The following is a 17,586-nucleotide window of genomic DNA, read 5'->3' as shown; positions in this document are numbered from 1 at the left end:
CGGCCGCAGGGAGAGGCGGGCCCCGCCGGTGCAGCCCAGGGGGCCCCTGCCGAGCCACGAGCAAAGCCCCGCCGCTCCCCGGAGCCGCTCCGCCACCCGCCTCAGGAGCCGCCCCACAGCGGCGCATTTCGCGCCCTTTCCGCCACTCGGGGAGCGCGGCATGGAGCCGCCGGTGGAGCTCCGCGTCACCTGCCGCGGCGACACCCGCAGCTTCCTCGTGTCGGATCCGGCGCTCACGACGTGGGCCGACGTGGAGGCCATGGTGAGCGCCCCGGGGCCGCGGCCGTGCGAGCTGCGGGTGTTCGCGCCGCTTCGGGGTCCCAGCGCCTTCGCTCTCGGCTGCCGGGGCCATGTTCCCCGTTCCACAGGCTGGTGCTTTTTGTGCTGCGGCCTCAGTTTTGCTCTTGGCGTTCACGTTAACTTTTGTATTTATTGCGTACTTGGGAGTGTTTTGAAGCCTTTTTTTTTGCGTAAAGCTCTTTACGGGTCACTTGTTTTTTCCCTGCGAGCTCTGTGCTCTTCTCCACAGTTACGGATTCTTGGCATTGTACCCCTGTATTTGGTCTTCTTACTCCCGTTCTTTTCCTCATGGAAGTAGATCTGGTGAAATAACACCCTTCTGGTACTTACAGAACAGTTTCCGGAGGGTTATCTTTGCTCTCTGGGTACCGAGACACTGCCAGGTTTTTGGTTTCTTGCTTCCTGGTGCCTCGTGTGTGCTAATCTGGAAATAACTGTTACTGGGTCATGTGTGTGTAGACAGTTGCTTATGGAGGTCTGTGTGTCATGTATTTGGTATCTTGAAGAGGTCCTGTTTGGTTTCCTTTGTAGTGTTAGTGAAAAGGCCTGTATTGGCTGAGGTTGTGATTCCTTTATAATAAGGATGTAATAAGGATTCCTTTGGTTATAATGAAGCTGCAGAGTTTGAAAAGTTACATCTTAAGAGATCTTGGCAGTGTTTTGTTTTCTCTCTTTCAGTTCTTGGCATGTAGCTAATATGTTCCAGTGTACCTTGTAGGTGGTTCTTGCATTGTGAATTACTCATTCAAACCTTGAGCCCCATCGTCTTCACTCGCTGTATTTCACTCGTCTGGAAGAGGTGGTAGGTCAGGCTTAAACACTGAAGTGCTGGCAAATAGACCCTGCAGGAATGGCTGAGCTGGTCGGAACCCTGCTTGCTGATTGCTCTGTAAGCAAAGCGTTGCTCTTAAGATTGAGGGTGTGTTTGTGCAAGGTGTGGTGTTCCCTGACAGTGATGTTTGTTGTGGAGCCAAGGTGGTACCAGGGGGTGTCTGCACTTTGCTGTGTGAATTACTGTTTCAAGATAGAATCTGCTAAACTGTTGCCTGTGTTTTAGTACATTAGTGAATGCCTGTTGTTCCTAAGGGATAACCCAATCTCTGGTTTTACTTTAAGTTTCAAGGGAACAGTCTATGGTACTAGCCAGTGTAGATGCAGACCATGATTTCTTCTTGACAACTTGAGTTGTTTCTCTTGCTGCACTCCCAAATTAATTTGGGCTGTACCACTGGAAGAACCCGTGTGTAGCACGTTCATTGCAGAATGTACATAGCTATGGCCTTGAAGTGCTATGTAGGTCTCAACTATCTGCTGCCTTCTAAGGCTGATGGTGTTCTTATGTGAGGCCCAGGCTAGCAGAGCATGTCTCAAATATATCAGGCTTTCAGAGAGAGTTTCCATGGAGAAAAGTCCAACTTGGTAGGTAAATGATACCCAAATGTACGTGAGCCACCAAGGCTGTTATTCGACATGGGGTGGGGGGTGAAAAGTGCCTTTGTTTATGGCTCATTTGAGACTGATCGCCTCTATGAGCTGCCCTCTTGGTGCTTTGGAATGTCAGAGTTGGGATGTGGTGATTGCTGGCTTTAGGTGCCTTTGGCATGCTTGAGCTCCTAACCCTGAGCGTGTCCCGGGGGTAAACATTAACTGGCAAGGGGGAAGCATGGAAGAAATAGAGCTTTTTCTTTTCATTATAGGAGTTAGTCAATGTTGGAGGCCTTGGGAGGAGTTGTTCAGCTCCAGAATGGGTTTTGTAGGACAGTGTTTATTTTGATGGAGAAACTGAAGGGAGGTCTGGAGGGTTAAAGCCTTAATCATGGTTAACTGAAAACACCTGTAGTCGTATCTCTTTGTGTCTCACTGTGGTTTTGTCCTCCTTTTTCCTTACAGGTTAAAGTTTCATTTGACCTGGACAACATTCAGATCAAATACATTGATGAGGATAATGATGAGGTAAAATACCTTCCACTCCACCATCCCAGCAGTGGCATGAACCTTCCTGCCTCTTGATAATTTGTAGTGGGTTCTTCAGGAATGTATCTTATGCATCGGAGGTGGGGGTTTTTTTGCCCCTTTGATAAGAAAATAGCTGTTAGCTTTGTGGCTTCACTCATAATGTAGCATACTTATTTAAAATGCTTTTTTAGAAGCTGCTGCCTTTCTTTTTTCCATCCCATCCATCCATAGAAACAGCCAGTGATTCTGGGTGCTCTGAGGAGAAATGCTTCTGTTGGGGAATTGTTCTTTGTCATTTGACGTGAATAAAGTGGTGGTAACGATGCTTACAGCCATGAGAAAGCCCTGTCTTTTCAGTCTGTTCTTGCCTCTGAAAAATGTAGGTCCCCCGTCATGAGCATATGTTCAGCTCGGTGATCTGGTGTACTCAAATCCTCTGCTTGTTTTATGCAAATACTGTAATCTCCAAGCAGATTACTGACTCAGAAAACAAATTGGTTACTTCTGGTTGTCTCTGTTGAGTAACTTCCTGCTTGGCATAACCTCACCCTTTCATATTCTTTCTGGTTATCTAAAGAAGAATGTAGCTCTGGAACAGAATGTAACTGTTGTAAACTCTGTGTTCCATTGCTTGGTTTGCAGCTCTGCTAAATTGCAGAGATGGGATCTGTGTTTTTATTTCTTTTTCCCCAAAGGGGAAATGTTAAGATGCTTCCAGAAACACTTCAGGGAAAGGTGGTCCCCTTGTTTTCCAGCCTGTATCTCTATAAGGATATAGATGCATCTGTTAAAAGTGTTTTTAAAATACCAATAGGGTGAATCATACAATGCTGTAGTGATTAAATAGCTTCTTGTATTAGTAACTTCTGTGTGCAGAATGGATAAATGAGCACCTGTAGATGATGGGTTGGGCTTGTATCTAAATCATGAAACACTTTACAGCTGGGCATTAAAAGTAACTGGGTCCCCCCTCTCTGTTACTTGTATAGCAGTACCAGTGCCAGCTTACTGCCAGTAGGTGAGATCATGCTTATTCTGGCTGCTAGTAGGTGCAGAACCCTTTCTTAGTGCACAGATCTAATGAAGAACATGCTCTGCTCCAGAGCACCACAACGTTGAGGAATGGTTAAAGGTGGCAGCAGTAACAAATACCTGAAGGAGTGGGTACATTTGTTCAGAAAGCATGTTAATGTTCAGAGAATTGTAGAAATACATTCATGTCTATTACTGTTATTTCTCTTTGCAGGTCTCTGTGAACAGCAAAGGTGAGCTGCTACTTTACTGGAGTGAAATTGGTACCCAGACCCCAGCTGTTGTTGATGTTTCTGGAGAAGCAGTTGAGAAGGCTTCCTCTTTGATTTCTAGGTTATGTGTATGCTTGGGCATCAAATCCTTCCTGAGGGAAGGAGGTTTCAATCCGTAGGACCAAATTGGAAATGACTGAATTAATGGAATGTAAAATCTCTTGGCTGTTAGAATATGTTTGCTTGTTGCTGTATGTACAGCTTCCACTAGCACTAGTAAAAGGGTTTACGCAAGGTATGGGAGGTGCTCCTTAATGTAGGGGTCCCAAAATACTGTGTGCTAAGCTTCTATGCTGCTTGAGACAGGGAAAACTCACATTTCTTTCCTTTTTTTTTTTTCTTTAGAGGAATACGAGGAAGCTCTGAAGGTAAATGCTCTCTTTGACTCTTTGGATTTTGGTTTCCAACATATTCATCCTTCTGCAATTGGAATTGGTTAATTTTACAGAGACGAATCACTTTCCTTTACATGTCAGCTGTGCTGTGTTAATGCTTTCAGCTCTTTCCTCAAATCTGCTAATAATTTCAAAATAAGCATAAATTACAGCTTGCTGTAAGCTCCAGGGTAGAATGTCTGTTGTTTATCTCTCATCTGAGCAGCTTTATTGTAGAGTGAAAAATTCCTGCAGTAATGTCTGCATTTTCCTCCTTTTGCTTATAATCAACTTTTTAATAAGCATATTGGTAGCCTTTAAGAAAAGCAGAACAGAATATCAAACATAGCTGACTGGGCCTTGGCATTTCACTGGATTTTCCTTTGGTTTGGGTGTCAGTCTTTCACCAACCTCTTCAGTGTAGTGTGGTGCTGTATTTTACAGGATTTTCTGTGTTGGTTGTAAGTGCAGTAAATATGGTGATTTTTCTATACTGTTTATTTAGATTGCAGTTAAACAAGGAAATCAGCTTCAGATGAATGTGTATGAAGAAAACTCTTCTCTGAGAGGAGCTTCATATTCTTGTTCTCTGCAACCACATGGGAAAACTGGAACAGAAAAGTTGGCACCCCTTAAAGATGAGAAGAACCTTCCTTTGCACTATTCTGTGCTGGGTCAGGGGTTAGAGGAAGACTTAAAAAATGAAGAGCTGGCAGCTCAGGTAGGAGGCAGAGCTGAATTATGTATGCATTACAACAAAGAACTCATAAGTGTAAGTCACTTTATAGGCTGATTGTCATCTTTACCCATGCATGAAATCTGAGATTGGAAGCTGGTCTTCATTTTCAGCTAGCTGCACCCATTGTAGCTTGGGAAAGTGAGTGTCTTCAAGATATTTTGATGCTGCATTTAGAAATACAGCTGCTTTCATGTTGACCATTCGTAAGTGTTTTGATAAACAAAGCAATTGGTCTCCTGAAGCCTGATTGCCATCTGGTAACTTCTGCTTGACTTGGTTTCTTTGGCATTGATGCAGAATTACACTTAAATGCTAACAATGCAGAAATCTCTCAGGAGAATGTCAGGGGGTTGTTGTGTTGCTTTCCCACTGTTTTCCAAATAACTTGAGATCTCTTTTTTTTTCTAAAGCCACGTAAGAGCTGTTCCCAAGTGTTCAACTTGCTGGGGTGAGGGGTTTTGCAGCTTTGTATGCTTGAGGTTGGTGAATTATTTTTGTGGGTTTTCTTTCCCCAGCGAAATTTAAATCACAGTAGAACAGGAAGAACAAATGAAAAACCTCCAGAATGGTTTACTAGCTACCTGGAAACAGTAAGTGTATTTTCTCATGAATTTAGTATTCTTAAAGGAATACATAAGAGGCTGTGGGTAGAAAAGATCCCTGTGATGGCAGACTCTATTCATCTGATCACACTTGCTCTCAGCACTTGTGACTAGGAATCTTAAAGGGCATTTAGGCATTTAATCCTTTTGCTTTTGTGATAAATGGAAGGGAAATGTCTATATGGCTGTACAGTGTAGCTGTTACCTTAAAAAGAGTTTATGTGCCACTTCTTGTGCAGAGTGGATTGTTTGGTTTATGCACTTGATGGGTTTGAGTGCAGGTTTAAAAGTAGCTCCCATGATAGAATCCTTGTTGTGCTCCTGGTAGCTATAGGAGCCTCACTTGTGATGAGAGAGCATGAAATACAGTGTTGCTGTTGGATGCTCTGGTTTGACCAGTTTCAGGAGGATGATACTTAGTTCCTAAACTTGGAGTAGAGCTTTTGATGACCTTGCTTTTCTTGATTGTTCAGTTTAAGAAAATACTTTGAGGAGACCATTGAATATACCCTATAGGTTAATAAGTTGTGGGTGTTAACTTGTTTTGAACGGCCAATAATCATAACTGAGAGACAGTTAGGTGTGAATGCTTAGAATAAATTAGCCAGTGAGTTCTTGAAACTAAAAGGTGCAGTATACAATAGTATGTGCATTTTTATTTAAGCTTTTTTCTCAGTCTCCCTTCCTTTGCCACCTTTTCATACAAACAAAAGATGGGGGACTTAGTGGCTGTATTTAAAACATCCCTGGTGGACCAGGCCTAATGCTAGTGACTCCAGAGGGGTTTGTTGGGGTTAATGCCTCAGCAGTTGGTTTCTTTCCCTTTGTGTGAAGCTATGGAAGAACCTGAATGTTGTCAGCAGCAGTATAGGATTTCTGAATTTTTCTCGTTAAAAGCCCTGAGCTGGTATTTTCTAAAACCCAGATCCCCTTTGAGGAATGTGATGCTTGTTTAATTTCATCTGGAATGTGCTGGGGGGATGGGAAGTGGATTATGAGCTGCTTTATGATTTATGTATTGGAAGACTTGGGACAGTGTAATCTAACTTTTGAAGCTGCGTAGGTGGGTTTTATTCCTGACTACTTGGTTTCCAGTTTAGGGAACAAGTCGTTAAGGAAACTGTTGAGAAGCTGGAGCAGAAGCTGTATGAGAAGCTTGCTCAGCAGAATCAGCTTCCAGACTTTCCAGAGAGCACTATTACAGCAGAACCCCCAGTGTCAGAGAGCCAGTCAGAGGATGGCAATCAGTGTGACTGGCTCATCTCCTGCTGCAACTGCCAGGCCCGGATCGTCGGAGTTCGTTACCAGTGCAGGTAGAATATGATGAGAGATGGGAGTGTGGGAAACCTGACATGGGAGTGAGACCGAGAAGCTGCCTTGCTGTTGTAGATCTCTAGCTTTCTAAGCTGCAGCATGCTGTACATCTCATATTGTGTAATATGTGTCTCAAAGAGCTTATGTGCTCTGTTGTGACTAGACCTTATCTGCATAAGAACAAGATTAATACTGTTTTGAGAAAATGTGATCTTTAAAACAATGAGAGAACTTTAATAACACGTGCTATATTCTCAAACACTCATTACCTTTTTTGCATATAACATGCAGTGATGGTAAGGAAAATGTTCTGTTCAGTTAACTAAACAGAAAAGCAAACAAAAAAGGGCAAAACTTGGATCCACCACTGTACAATAGTCTGCTAGTTCCGTCACTCAGTGAAGCTAAGGCAGGTCATGTCTCTCGTTAATGATCTCACTGTTGTCAGTTTAATACCATGAAATAGGTTCTGACAAGTGTCTTAAGTGAGGTGTCAGAAGTGAGGGTTTTATTTGAATGAGGCAGTTGCTGTAGAGGTCAGCACTTTAGGACTAGGCAGCAGCAGTGAATGGAATGCCAGTAGGAGGTTTTCTTTGGATGTTTGTTTTCCTTGGTGGCAGGAAATGCCAGTCTGTTTTTTACCAGTCCTGCAGGACCAATCTGCTTTGCATCCCTGAATGCTTCGGTTGACTTATTCTCTCTTTTCAGAAATATGATGCTGTTTCTGACATTGAATTTCAGTAGAATGTTTTATCCTTCATAGCAACAATTGTTAATCACTTGTGCTAAAGGAAACATTGATTTCTATTTTTTTTTCAATGTGTATTGAAGAAGGAAGTGGGAGCTATGTTGCAGTTTTGCCAGGAAGAGAGATCTATGTATTCCAGATGGCTCCAAATATTGATGTATAAGTGAGAAAACCAGCTTCTGTTTCCCTCAGGCACTGCTTCCAATGGTAGCATGTTACAGAATTGTTGCTCTGCAGAAATTTAAGGCTTAATTATCCTTCAGTGTCTTTTTCTCTGCATTAATTCTTTGCTTCTTGGTAACCTTCTGCATCTTCTGCTTTGCAGCCTTTGCCCAGCCTACAATATCTGTGAACAGTGTGAAGCAGGAACATATGCACATGATCCTAATCATGTCTTGCTGAAGCTGCGAAGACCTGTGCTATGTGTGGCTGAGAATTACAGCCTTGCAGAGTTCTCCCCTCGCCTGCCTACTACTCTGGAGCAAGTTAGGTAAATGGTGGCACCTCTCAATACCTGACAGGTTTATCCTGATATCAAAGTGCGGTTGGTGTTCAGCTTTTAGTGTAGATTTAGCGATAATGAGAAACGGAAATTGTACTTGGACTTCATTGTGAGTAGCAGAAAATAGCTGTAGACTTACAAGTGGCCTAAGTCATGAATCTTACAGCATTTTTAATAACGAAGTAGAAAAGACAGAGTGTTGTCATAGGTGGGCAGCAAACTCTGAGAGCTTGCTTTTTCTTTGAGCATACTCTAATCTGCCTTCAAATTTGTTCTTTCACTGAAGCCATTCAAAATATCTTCACAAGCAACTATGAAGATGTTCTTTTAAAATCATCTGGTATCCAGTCTAGAAGTATGAGGCATTTCCTGAAGTGTTCCCTTGGAGACTAAAGCTGTGTTGGCTAGAGCTGAATTCTAATCAGCTTAATGTATTGTAACAACGTGGCTTATTCTCTCTGCAGGCTCCAGAAACAGATGGACAAAAGATTTCTGAAGGCAGAAAAGCAAAGATTACGAGCAGAGAAGAAACAGCGAAAAGCAGAGGTCCGAGAGCTGAAAAAGCAGCTCAAATTGCATAGGAAGATTCATCTGTGGAACTCTGTCCATGTACTGGAAACGAGTGGCTCACCTACTCTGAAATCTGAGAGTCTCCAACCCAACACCTTCCTGTAAGAGATGTTGTTAGCTGAGCATTTCTTAGTTGTGCTGCCTGAGCTTTTGTGATGAGACCAATTTAAAGTAACAGCAGGAGCTTATGTGAAAGTGTTATTTGTCAGTGGACCCTGTGAGAATTTTGTCTCGGTGGAATTGGCAAGGTGAAGTGTTCTTACTGGTTTTACCTGGGAGGAGAGTAGGAGAATTAAAAGCCCAACTGGTGGTTATTCCCAGAAACATACATATTGATACAGACCAAGGAGCAAAGGGAGTGCCTGGGAATACATATATCCCAGGCATGTGCATATGGTGTAAAGGAATGTTACTGTCAGTCTATCTTCCTGCTGTATCGTCTTTGGATTAAAGTACATGGTGTGTGCTCATGTGCAGTACTCTTAGTTTCTTGTTCTGTGGTCTTAGGCTGGGGCTCATGAGCAGCTTTTACGTTTCCTATCCCCTTTAGTTTTAGGAATGTACAGCTGTAAAACTGTGTTTAGACTTCAGCTGAAAACAGTAGCTGCAATGTCAGAATTGACAACACTTCTAGAGATAGCAGGAGGAGTTGAGCTAAATGGCCTCCTCTGTTCTTAGCCAGTGAATAGCTGAATGGCTTTCTCAATTTGGGTGGGTTTTTGGTGTATTTTCTGTTTGTTTCTTCCCCCAATCCCAGGAGTCCTGTTCAACCCTTCCAAGCAGTTGTCCCAACACTAAGTGCAGTATTTGTGGATGAGAATTTGCCAGATGGGACTCGCTTGAAACCAGGAACAAAGTTTATCAAACACTGGCGAATGAAGAATACTGGCAGTGTGGAATGGAGCTCAGACACAAAGGTATCCTGCTTTTGCTATTACTTCTCAACACTAAAATAGTTCTTGAAGGTAGTATTTGCATGCATTAGGAATTTGAATTCTCTGTCAGAGCCTGTTTAGGATTTCATTAGGCTTCTTAACTCACAAGGTAGAAATTGTGAGATGAAAAGCTGTCTGGGTACTCTTTACAACTGCAGACTACAGGAGGAAAGCAATTAACATCCCTGAACATGCCTTCCAGTGCTGTTATGTTACACTTCAGCCTTGTTTACAACATGCGTTGCTTTTCTGACTTCAAAAAGCCTTTCTTCTGTGAGTGAGGGCATTCATGTTGAAAAATAGGGCTATAATCTTACTTTGTGGTGATAGTGACTAATGTGAGAATGTTTACTAGCAGCCTCTCTTCTCCATGCTGGTATCTGCAAGGTCTTTCAGAAGAGAAACTTTGAATGCTCCTTCCTGCTCAGTATGTAGAGAAGTTTGTGAAGTTAACTTTTGCTTTTCCTATTGTATGTTTCAGTTGAAGCTGATGTGGGGAAACCTGACTTTGGCATCTTCTGAAAAGAAAGACGTGTTGGTGCCATCCCTTCCCTCAGGACAAGTAGGAACTGTTTCAGTTGAGTTCGTAGCTCCTAATATAGAAGGAACTTACACTTCTCACTGGAGATTGTCACACAGAGGAGAACAGTTTGGGCCCAGGATCTGGTGCAGTATTGTTGTGGATCCTTCCCCAGCTGCTGAATTGCTAGAAAGCAATGGAAAGGATCCTGACTCCTGCCAGAAAGCTAAAGCTACCAGCACCAAAAAGGCAAGTAGCTCATCAGGTGTTTGAGGTGGTTCTGGATTGCCTAGGAGAAGGAGCAACATGTCTTGTTTAGTGCAGTGGCATAGTGTTCCTAGCTATATTGATTTCCATGGAATTCTTTTAGCTGTTTGCTTCTAACTTGTATCTTTAATAGAAAAGAAGCAGAACTTCTGTGTAAAGTTCTTTTTGACAGGCATGTGATTAGTTATCAGTCTGTTGCAGATACTTGTCCAGTCCTTTGACTGAACTGAAACACTGCAGAATTCTCTTTATGTTAGATGTTGTTCTCTTGGCTCTAAAATGTTGATTAAAATATCTTTCAAGTTACTTGTGTTCTTACACACAAAATTCAGGCTTTATGTTTCATGTAACTTGCTTTATCTGCTGCATGAGGTGCTTCTGGGACATCACTGTTTTTTCCTTTTGCAGGATGTTTCCTTTAAGACAGAAGCAGGTGCTCAAGTAATGGGTGATATCATGGAGCAGGTTGAAATACCTCTGCCAACTATTCCTTTAAAGGTCAAAAATCTCCCAAGTGAGAGAGAATTTTATATCCCATCTGTTGACCTCCTCACTGCGCAGGTAAAGTGCTTAAATACGCATAGAGATAAAGCAAAGCACCTTTGGCTTAATCTCTAGGTATATAAATGTCTGTAAGAACAAAAGCCTTCTGAAATCTGAAAGAGCCACTGTATTTTCAGGAAGTGTATATTGCGTTTGCTATTGCAGAGCTACTTTCTTAGCTTGGTATTTGGGACTGTCACTGTGTGGAAGGGACAGACTTAAGTGTCAGTGGGGTCTTTCTCTGGCCCCTGACAAGGGAGGGGCCTCTTGCTCCCTTCGGTTGCTTGCCACATTCTGTGATGTGGATGTTGTGGGAAAACTGCCTCTGTCTGGAGATCATGCTGAGTAACAAAGTGAGTTCTTTGTAAGTTAATGGGATTTGGTGCTGGGAAGTACAGTGTAGGATTTCATTCGGGGTTTGCTGATGAGAACTCTGGTGTTTCTTTTCATAGGACTTGTTATCCTTTGAGCTGTTGGACATTAACATTGTGCAGGAGTTGGAGCGAGTGCCACACAATACTCCTGTTGGTAAGGTTCTCATAGTCTGTGTGCTATCTAGCACAGACAGTTTATGCTTTGTAGTTTTCAGTCTTGGCTTATTTTCAGCTTCACAGTCCCAAGACCGTAAGAGTCCAGAACTTGAAGGCTGTTTTCTTTGCTCACCTAGTGCTGGTGTACTGCAAAGTTAGTGATTAACTTCACTAACTGATCTTGTGTAAGATAACTGAGTTTCTTCTGTCTTGGGAGAAGATCGCTTCTTGTAAGGTTGCCACCTGGAGGAAGGAAGGTTCCTACTCTCTTTGCTACTTTTGTTTTTCAGACATGACTCCCTGCATGTCCCCTTTGCCACATGATAGCCCCTTGGTGGAGAAGCCTGGTTTAGGTCAGATAGAGGAGGAGAACGAGGGGAGTGGATTTAAACCAGTGCCTGGTAAGCAGGAGTCACGGGGAGCTTGGGCGTGAGGGGAGGAGGATATTGTCACTTGTGTGCAGTCAGCAGACAGTGTCTAAAGGGAGCTCCAACTCCTGTCTTCTGTGGAAAACCAAAGCAGTTGTTTGCCTTATAAACATGTGGTCTGATGCTGTTCTCTGATTGTAGAAGTTGGAGCATAATACATGCAGAATTCAGAAATACAAATGTTTCCCTTCACTTGTTTAACCACTAGAATTGTTGGGAGAATGAGTAGTTTGCCCTGTATAGAGTAGGTTATACTCAAACATGCTGGGTGTAGCCCCCATGCTTCCCAATCACTGTCACATTCAACTCGAACTGAATTCCAAAATCTTTCAGTTTCTGAAAAGCACTAACACAGGGTCAGTGTTAGCCTTGCTGAGCCTAAAAAATCCTCCTTGCACTTAACATTTCCTTGAAGTGGTATTAGAATAACTTCTTGTTTCCCTGTGGAAGGAGTGAGGGAAGCCTGCTTTCCTGCAGGTACTTGTCTGGTGAAAGCAAAAGCTGAACATCCATTGAATCAGGAGGAAGGGGAGGAAGACATGAGTGGGACTCAGTTTGTGTGTGAAACTGTCATTCGTTCCCTAACCCTGGATGCTGCACCTGACCATAAGCCCCCCCAAAAGAAGAAAGTTCTCCAGAGTAAGTTCTGTCTCTGCTGCCTTCTGTGGCTTTACTGTTGTGCAGTCAGCTATTGGCTGCAAATGGCTCTGCTCTGCAGGTGGTGATACTGCTTTGCTTTTCTTGCTTGTTTTATTAGACTCTTCACAAACTCTGCAAGACACCTTCAGTTGTAGTACAATAAATGAAGAATCTTCTGGGATCAAAGCTAATTCCACTTTCAAAAAGGAAGCAAAGATTCATCAGTCGGAGGCAATAACGGAAAATGACTGTGGTAAGTAAAACAGGTTTGATTTTCAAGATAAAGCTGTAAAAAGGGCTAAACAAAAGAGAATGAGATCTAAAACCATCTGATGCTGTTCTAGGACATCAGGAAATGGGTGTCAGTACTTGGTACAAGCAGCTGGTTTAACTGCTGCTTAAAAAAATCAGTGAAATTTCCAAGACAATACTGACCTTGTGCTAGCCATACAAAACAGACACTTGTTAATATTCTACTTTCCTTCTTTATCTTTTTTTTTTCCTCTGTTAGGGGACCTACCACTACCTGATGAGAGAGCAGGTCCCTGTAGTGATACTGGCAATTCCAATGATGTTGAAGATAAGGATGATGTTCAAAGTCAGGGCTCCTCTGCTTCATCAGAGGATTATATCATTATTCTCCCTGAGTGCTTTGACACCAGCCGTCCTTTAGGGGAGTCTATGTACAGTTCAGCTCTTTCCCAGCCCAGTTTGGAGAAGACAGGAGAACCTGAAACAGGAGCAGAGAACCCAGAAGGGGGAAGCCAGACAAAGGTCCACAGTGTCACTGATATGTTGACAACCTCACAAACACTGGCCGCCGAACCGTTAACCCCAGAGGCTGCAGACACCTCAACCCAGACACAAAGGTATGCTTCTCAGACAGGAACAAAATGGTTACATTAATGTTGCTGTAGAGTCTGCAGGTGTTGTGCTTGAGTGTCCAAACAGAAATAGTTGTAACAAACATTTTTATCTCGCACTGGAGATAAATCCTGCATCTTTTTACATAGCCTGTACTCACTGCTGAGGGGGGTGCAAGAGGCATGGGAAACTTCTTTCGTCTGTTGATCTTGACTTATCTGCCTGTCTACATGTAGAATGAAAGTAGTAAAAGCAGGGTGTTTTTTTTGCCTTATGTTCTCAGGAATCTTGCATCTCCTCAGGATCATATCTTCCAAGAACTAAACCTACCAGCTTCAGAGAATCTCTCCTCCACTCATAATCAAATAAGAGAAGGTACTGACAGTGCTTTTATGAAGGATGCATCCTATTGTTATCACCTATTCCTTATGCCAAGTATTGCATTGGGTACCTTGTTATTTTTGAGAGCAAAATCTACCAAGTAATGATTGAGGTTTGTTTTTTTCCTCTGGCTGCTGAAAATTTACTATGTAGAAGATTTGAATAAAGAAAGAATTGGGTTTGTGGCTCAGTGAAGAAATGGAAAGAAATGGTAGGATGGGACTTGGAAGTGTTTTGTAGATACCTGGAAAATTAGCTTGCTCTGGAACTAATGAGCTGTATATTTAAGCTGCTGTTACAGTCACTGAGAGCTCAGGTTTGTCTCATGTTGAAGTAAACACCCACGACTTAACAGCCAAGTGACTTCTGAAACTTTTGCTTGTTTTGACTGCAGTGAGAATTCAGTTAGAATCTGGAAAACTAAATGTAGAAAGTGTTAATTTTGGATTGAATACCACTCCTTTCCATTTATCTGCATATTGTGTCTCTTCGGCTTCACACTTACTGGACATGTTGATAATGATACTTGCTTCTTCCTCTTCCAGAACCCAGTGGTGAAGACAGTCATGGACCAGGATCTTCTGGATTTCTAGCTAGTAAACGGAAGTGCTCTGAATACCCAAGGTAATGAAGCTGTGACTTCACGCATACTGTTCTAAACTAAGAACTGTTAAATTTGCTAAATTAGGCACCTAGTTAAAAATACTGGTTTCACTTAGTGTTTTCCAGAAAGGCCTCACTTCTTTAAGGAAGCTTATGCTGAATTGCAGAATACTGTATTGGCGTAAGATCTTGGTGTCTACTTAGACACGAGGGTAAAGGATGTAGAGGTGGCAGGTAGAAGCGTATGAAGAGGTCAGACTGAACTGTTCTAGAAGTCTGGATTTTTTGTTGACTATCTTGGGATTCTTAAAATGGAGATTTTTATAAGTCACCTCCGTTAGGCACCTGAAGATACTGACACTGGAAGAGTAAGAGAAAACACTGAGCGGCATATTAAGTAACTTGAAGCTACTCTGACCTGAACGGATGTGTCATATAGGTTAGTCCCCAGACAGCAGTAATTCCTCTGGATCATAGGATTTTTCTCTCCCCAAGAACTAAGTCTCCATTGGCACATCAACGGGGAAGAGCCTTGCATTTCACATGAAACACATACTTTATTGACCCTGAAGTAATGGCTGATTTCTTTCTCTGCAGATACCCTCAAGGAAGCAGCATTGCAGGAGAACTTGTTAAAGGTGCTTTGTCGGTTGCTGCTTCTGCCTACAAAGCATTGTTTGCTGGACCACCCACTATAGAACAGGTAAATATCTTTCCTGTATGCTAGGGGAGTTTCATAGAATGCCAACCTTAAACTTATAGGTGTATGTTTCATACATGTATTGAGATTGTATATAGGACTTCATGCAACAGTAGAATGTTCAGCTCAGTGGCATCCTTTTGAAATATGCTGCTTCATGAGGAGGCAGGGAAATCCATACTATGGGGACATGTCTCTTGCAGCCTCATGGAAGAGTAGTAATTCACCTTTTTGCAAGTAAACAGTGAATATCAACAGCTTAATTGTGGACAAAAGGATCTCTGTGCTTTAATTATATTCCAGAATAATGCTTCAAATGGGAAAAACTCTTTGTATAGCTTATCTGCCTTTTGTTTCCAGCACTCTGCAGCTACAGAAGAGCAAACTGCCACTCTTCTTTCCAGTCTGTGTGAGATGGGGTTCTGTGACAGGCAGTTAAACCTCCGACTGCTGAAGAAACATAACAATAACATGGTTCAAGTGGTAACTGAATTGCTTCAGCTTGGAAACAGTGACTGGTACAGTGGTAGGTGCTGAACCTTCCTGGTGGAGGGAAGAGTCTTCTTCATTGGATAAACTCTCCCAGAACACCCCAGCAGTAGCAGGCTGTGCCTCAGCTGTGTTCTCTTTGGAGCTGTGACTACAACTTTGGCTTTTCTTTGAGCTTTTGACTTTTTGTTTTTCTCATGGAAATGTCAAACAGTGCTTGTCACAGCATCTTAAGAATTGGAGACCAGAATTTCACCTTTGATTTGGACCTCACAGTTAGACCTCATGAGTAGCTTTGTAAGTCTCTAATTTCATACCAAATCCTTCTATCAGGGAACCCTGTAGAATTCCTTAAACTTCCACCTGGATGAGAACTTCCCCTCTTATCACATGTAAGATGTTTTTCGTTTAGGCAGCTGGAAACTTGTTTTGTTGACTTTTAACAAGCTTTGGACTAGCAACCAATGTAAAACGCTGCTGTACAAAGTAGTCTTGCCTAATTTACAAGAGATGCCCACAACTAGCAAGTTGTTCCTTCTGATATGATGTAGTAATTGATTTGTCCAGTGCATGATAGTAATGTGACAGACTTAAACCTTACAAATGATTTCTAGAGAACAAGGTTGCTCAGACACAAAAGCCATCTTAAAGCATCAAACAACTTCTGAAAAGTCTGAAAGTGGAATCACTCTTAAACTAAGAATACCAGAATGTAGCAGCATGAAGCAGGAGAGTGAATTTACCAGCAGCAATAGAACCAGCTCTAGTACTGATAGCACAAAGCATATCTCTTAGGGGAAAATATAGCTTACATAAAATGTTTTGTTAAAGTAGAATGTGAGGGAAGGAAAGGCCTTTGGAAGAATCTTTTACAGGCTTGTTGTAGAAATGTTAAGTCTTTCTTTCAGGGTAATGCAAACCTCTCATGTTTAATACCGCATAGAAGAATTGAGGAAAGTGTAGAAACCCAGAGCTGAACTGGAGTACAAATTCTGGTGACGTTTAGGAACGGGAAGAGTGCTTGAGGCAGGGACTGCGTGACTTGTGTTTCAGTTGGAACAAGGCATTAACCGAAGCAGTTTTATGGGTGTGGTATCCTGTGGTGGTTCTAGGTGCTCCTGTGTTTCCACAGATGTGTCTGTAGGATCCGTTGTGCTCACAAGATTTTGGTTTAAATGCCCGTATTTAATTTGGACCTCTTCTAAATGTGTTGAGAGGTTTGATTCTGAAGCAGCACAGGAGACCAGCAGTATACACTGCTGTGCAGTGGTGTACCTGGAGGTAACTCCTCAGTCTGGTCCCTCTGGAGGTGACAGCAGTGCTGGCTACGTTCTTGCTTTCAAGCAGACTTTTCCTTGCTGCAGAAAAAAAACATTGATCCTAAACTACTTTATATTACTGCTACTTCCAATCAAGATGTTCTTGTTGTGTCACACTGTAGCTGAAGCACGATCAGGATTGTGGCTGGCCAGGTGATCAGTAGTAGTAAGTTTTTAAAAGACATAATACCCTTAGACATAAGAGATGATTAAAATAAGTGAAGAAAATAAAATGTATCATACCATTTTTGTTTTAAACCTATTTTTATAGATTGTGGGGGAGATACTCTTAAATGTTTATTTTGAAATACAGTAGAACTATTTTGCAGTGTTTCCCATCTCTGTACACCAGTACAACTGTCTGCTGGGACCAGGTAAAGATCATTCTGTAACTTGGAACTACTGGTGTTTTTCTCACCTGCACTTATGCATACTGTTTGCTGCCTACTCAAGAATGAGGAGGAGGAAGGATGTGGAGGAAGAGCAGTAGCTGATGATGTTTTGGAGCATGGAGTGATTATCTGCTTTGATCTGGCGTGCCCAGCAGGACGTGTGCTCTTTATGTGTGTACCTTCATACTTGGCCTGTTGAAGTGTTCTGTAAATGAATGAAGCACTACAGCATTTGGGGAGGAGCATTTCATGGCAGAGTGAAGTGTGAAATATGAAGTGTGAAATGCTGTTTTTCCATATGTTAATTTTTAGTAGGGTTTAGACAATGAATGCTCAGGCTTAAGATAGAGATCTCTCTGTTGGCTTTGTATATTTTGTTAATGGATGCATGGTATAATTTATAATATATTCTATAGTGCAGATGTGACCTCTGTATCTTATTTGGGGTGAGTGCCTTCAATGTCAACCATGGTGAGGGGGAGCCGGGACAGAGCCCCTTCTCCTCTGCCCTTACACCAGACCTCTTGGCCTGTGGGTAGGGATGCTGGCCAGAGTGCTCAGAAGCCT

The 17,586-nt window shown here is 42.4% G+C and overlaps 1 protein-coding gene across 1 annotated transcript; it reads left to right on the top strand.

Annotated features, from left to right (window-relative positions):
- Window positions 1–149: 149 nt before the first annotated feature.
- Window positions 150–17,439, top strand: NBR1 (NBR1 autophagy cargo receptor). The gene is made up of 21 exons (XM_057414185.1): window positions 150–262; window positions 2,191–2,253; window positions 3,503–3,521; window positions 3,906–3,928; window positions 4,440–4,655; window positions 5,189–5,263; window positions 6,371–6,588; window positions 7,663–7,827; window positions 8,304–8,510; window positions 9,167–9,326; window positions 9,826–10,113; window positions 10,540–10,692; window positions 11,127–11,202; window positions 11,495–11,605; window positions 12,083–12,271; window positions 12,390–12,524; window positions 12,783–13,140; window positions 13,419–13,510; window positions 14,062–14,140; window positions 14,717–14,822; window positions 15,180–17,439. The coding sequence occupies exons 1-21, from the start codon at window positions 161–163 to the stop codon at window positions 15,354–15,356; spliced, it is 3,012 nt and encodes a 1,003-aa protein (XP_057270168.1). The 5' UTR covers window positions 150–160; the 3' UTR covers window positions 15,357–17,439.
- Window positions 17,440–17,586: the final 147 nt, after the last annotated feature.

This window comes from Pezoporus wallicus, unplaced genomic scaffold (assembly GCF_028554395.1).
Source record: "Pezoporus wallicus isolate ANWC-B61680 ecotype Strahan unplaced genomic scaffold, APGP_CSIRO_Pwel_v1 contig_13150, whole genome shotgun sequence".
NCBI classification, from domain to species: domain Eukaryota; kingdom Metazoa; phylum Chordata; class Aves; order Psittaciformes; family Psittacidae; genus Pezoporus; species Pezoporus wallicus.
The sequence above is the reverse complement of the archived record's forward strand: the minus strand, read 5'-3'. Positions and strand labels throughout refer to the sequence as shown.

What these genes read in the sequence shown, in the direction of transcription:
- NBR1 (XM_057414185.1), top strand. Translation starts at nt 161, where the DNA reads ATGGAGCCGCCGGTGGAGCTCCGCGTCACCTGCCGCGGCGACACCCGC. An exon ending in GGGCCGACGTGGAGGCCATG is followed by an intron (nt 263 to 2,190) that starts GTGAGCGCCCCG and finishes TTTTCCTTACAG; the next exon opens with GTTAAAGTTTCATTTGACCT. An exon ending in AATGGAGCTCAGACACAAAG is followed by an intron (nt 9,327 to 9,825) that starts GTATCCTGCTTT and finishes TGTATGTTTCAG; the next exon opens with TTGAAGCTGATGTGGGGAAA.